This window comes from Apaloderma vittatum, unplaced genomic scaffold, assembly GCF_000703405.1.
Source record: "Apaloderma vittatum isolate BGI_N311 unplaced genomic scaffold, ASM70340v1 scaffold5461, whole genome shotgun sequence".
In the NCBI taxonomy this organism is placed as follows: Eukaryota; Metazoa; Chordata; class Aves; order Trogoniformes; family Trogonidae; genus Apaloderma; species Apaloderma vittatum.
Window position 1 is genome coordinate 6,854 of NW_009697271.1, and position 3,180 is coordinate 10,033.

Consider the following 3,180-nt stretch of genomic DNA (forward strand, 5'->3'; position numbering starts at 1 on the left):
CCTTCCAGCCCTGCCCTAAGCCCTGTGTGCAAGGACAGCCCTGGGTGGAAGAAATGCTGAGCTAAAGGGTCAGTAACGCATTTATTTAGTGCGTTATCCAGCCATGTGCTAAACCAGAATGCCTTTGTTAATCCAGTAGGACAACGATTCATCACCGGGATGTTAACTGCTGTCCTGTACATGCCCGTGATGACAGCCGCGCTGAAAAACATGACAAGTGACAAATGATTTTTTTTTTTTAAAAGGGTATCCCCTACACTTTGCTAAACAGAAATCTCCTTGTTAGTCCACTGGCTCTTTCAAGACCAAAATAAGTGACTCCAGAAGGGAAGCGGACTTTTGAGGAAAGGCCACCAAGCCTGAAACTGCATCAGTCCCCAGGCCAGACAGGGCGATGGTGGCAGAGAGGAAGAAGGACCTTCCTCACAGACGTGCTCTCCTACAGACACCCACACACCTGCCTCAGGGGCTTCGGCTCCTCTGGCAACTCATGCAAACAGCATTCCTCAAAGGCGAGGAAGACTCCCGTATCTATAGCTTTGCGTTTACCCAGGACACGCACAGACACAGAGCTGTGCCAGTGGGGAAAAAGCTACAATTCTGTCAGGTTCACAGGGAAATTCATGGACACTCAAGCCTGTGAACTACTTCCCTGTAAGAACAACTAAACATGGGGTTTGGTGGTTTGGTTTGGTTTTTTTTTTTTTTGTGTCTTTTTTTAAGGCTTGACTAAAAGAACACATGATTTCTGTGGAAGATGTCTGGATGAAAAGCATTAATCATTCTGCACATTTTGAGTTTGGTGGGTTTTTGCTGTTGTTTTTAGAAGATCTAAACAATCCAATCTCCACCCCCATTTTCCAGCAAAAGACAGAAAAGCATGTTTTCCAGCTACAGAACCATGGGCAGCAATGCACTCAGCCTCGTAATCATGTTGTCGGGAGTTATAGTCTTAATAGGCTTGAAAAATACAGGCCCACCATGAAATAAGGAGTAAGTACTTAATTTTCATTTTACTTCTTCATGTTAGTTCAGATTAGCCATGTGCCGCCCTCAGAAGAAAACACTCCTTCTACAAACTTGGGTTCCTACATTGCTTTGAAAAACAAATGAATCACCCCTGGTATTTCTCCTGTTACCGTCTCATTTTACTCTGATCCCTCTAGATTTGACTGCACAAGTTTATTTCCACTTTTCCTCTCTGTGGTGTCCTTAATCACTGCACTTTGTTAACTTTTCTATAAAAATTACATACACTGGAGCCTTGTAACCACCCTGCAGGAGAACACAGACTGATTTACATTTAATTATCAGCTCTTTCAAGCACCAGGTTGAAGCCGGAGAAGAATCCAGGAGGTCCTTCTGCCTTGCTTTAATCTCCATTTTGTGCTTCTAAACATTCATTAGCTTGGAGATGAGAGACCATAAGAAAATCATCCCCAGGAGATACAGAGGTTGCAGATACAGCCCTGACGTGACCCACTGGGATATTTGCCCACTAGACCAGGAGGTGGGGAGAGCAGCGGAAGGACGGCACTGTGTGTCCACCACGCACCTTCCTCCTCACGTCCACAGGCCATGCATGGACAGGAGCATGCAAAGCAGACACCATCACAGCACAAGCACAGGGACTCTGCTTCTGACGTGTGAAGGACGGGGACAGAACACTTTAGGGAGGTGCTACACCTTAGTGCAATTTGGGGGAAAGAGCATCTAAAATGGGGTTTGCAGGCTTCCCGGAAATCACAGCTTCCCAGCGCCTTTATTGCACAATTTCCCGTTAACGTAACGTAATTCTTACGCAATCACAGCTCAGGCACTAGTGACAACAGCCACCATCTGCAGTGCCCAATTAGAATCAAAATAACTCCGCTGAAAATTAAAGGAGGTTCTCAATTCCTCCACTTCGGATATCCCACCTCCAGCTGCTCCCATAGAGGACAGCAGGTCCTACAGAGGAAGAGAAAGACACAAAAGGGCAAGCAAAAGCGGGAGAGAGGAGAGAAAGCAGTGCGGAAACAAGAAAGTGTTTGACCTGGCAACTTGCTTTAAACCTTGATAAGCCAAGCCGAGCTCGCCATCTTCATTGAGATACCCCCAGTCCTCAGTCTTGCTAGAAATAAAGGACAGAAAAAGGAAACGAGAGGACAGAGAAAGACAAAAGGTCAATTGCAATAGAAGGGGGAAAGGTGCAGAACCCTCATTAATTTTATTTAATTTTTTAAAGCACGCTTCCATTACATTGTATTTCCTTTTCCACCATGGTGAAGGAGAATCGTGCTCCAGTTGTGCCCCTTACGATAACCTCTGGCCGGCTGAGCTTCTCCCTCCCCAGCTCTGACACACGTCTTCGTGGAGCCCTTTCCTCCCCAACCCACCGCAGCTGACACGGGAACCCAAACTCGTTCAGGTGGGAAGGGATGATCACAGACCATCCAAGTCCAACCTTGTGGCAGGTAATTGTCATTCCTAAGATGTTACTCAAACTCCTGGAGGTCACAGCCTGAGTTTTCACTTCTATGTGGCTAAAATGTTTCCCACTCGATTGCAAGGAAAAGCTGCCAAGCCCATGCCAGCAGCCAGCTCAAATCCTCACTGAAACCTTATGCTTCAAAACCATAAACAAGGACCACGAGGGAGAGAGCAGAAGTCAGTCAGAGGGGGAAGGAGCGTACATGGATTCTCAGCAGTTCCCAATAACCTTTTTACTTCCCCCCTCAAACAAAAACCAAACTATTTTTGAGCTGGAACAGCCCACATGCACTTCCATCCCACCGCACAAACGTAACCCAACCCCGTGTTTTACTGCAGATGGACAGCTCACACTGCTCACTCTGTGCTCTGGCACATCTAAGACATTTTTAAGACAAGTTTCTCTTTTTCTTTTCTTCTGCAGCAACTTCCACTGGTCTGAAATAAAATCTCTGCCTTCGACTTCAGCCGAAGGTCTCCTCAAAGTCAAACACATCAGCCTTCCCTCAGAGCAACCTTCAGCCCAAACATCCCTCGGATGTTTGTTTCCTTACATCCGTATGAGATCGTATCTCCACTGCAGCCATCTCGGTAGAAAAATGCACAGCAAAGTCTAATCTCTTTTAATACTAAGTCTTATCTCTTTCAATGTTAAAATTTTCCTTTTAATAGGTGGTAGTTTTTTTAGGTTATAAACAGCAAGAATCT

General features: G+C 45.8%; 1 protein-coding gene across 1 annotated transcript in view; it reads right to left on the minus strand.

Moving 5' to 3' along the window:
- The window catches only part of LOC104280038 (unconventional myosin-Vb-like), a gene marked incomplete at both ends in the record, with an annotated part of 71,241 nt that overhangs the window by 5,008 nt on the left and 63,053 nt on the right, over positions 1-3,180 (minus strand). The window contains 1 exon segment of the mRNA XM_009877566.1: positions 2,036-2,113. Within this exon segment, the coding sequence (XP_009875868.1) occupies positions 2,036-2,113 (78 nt within the window).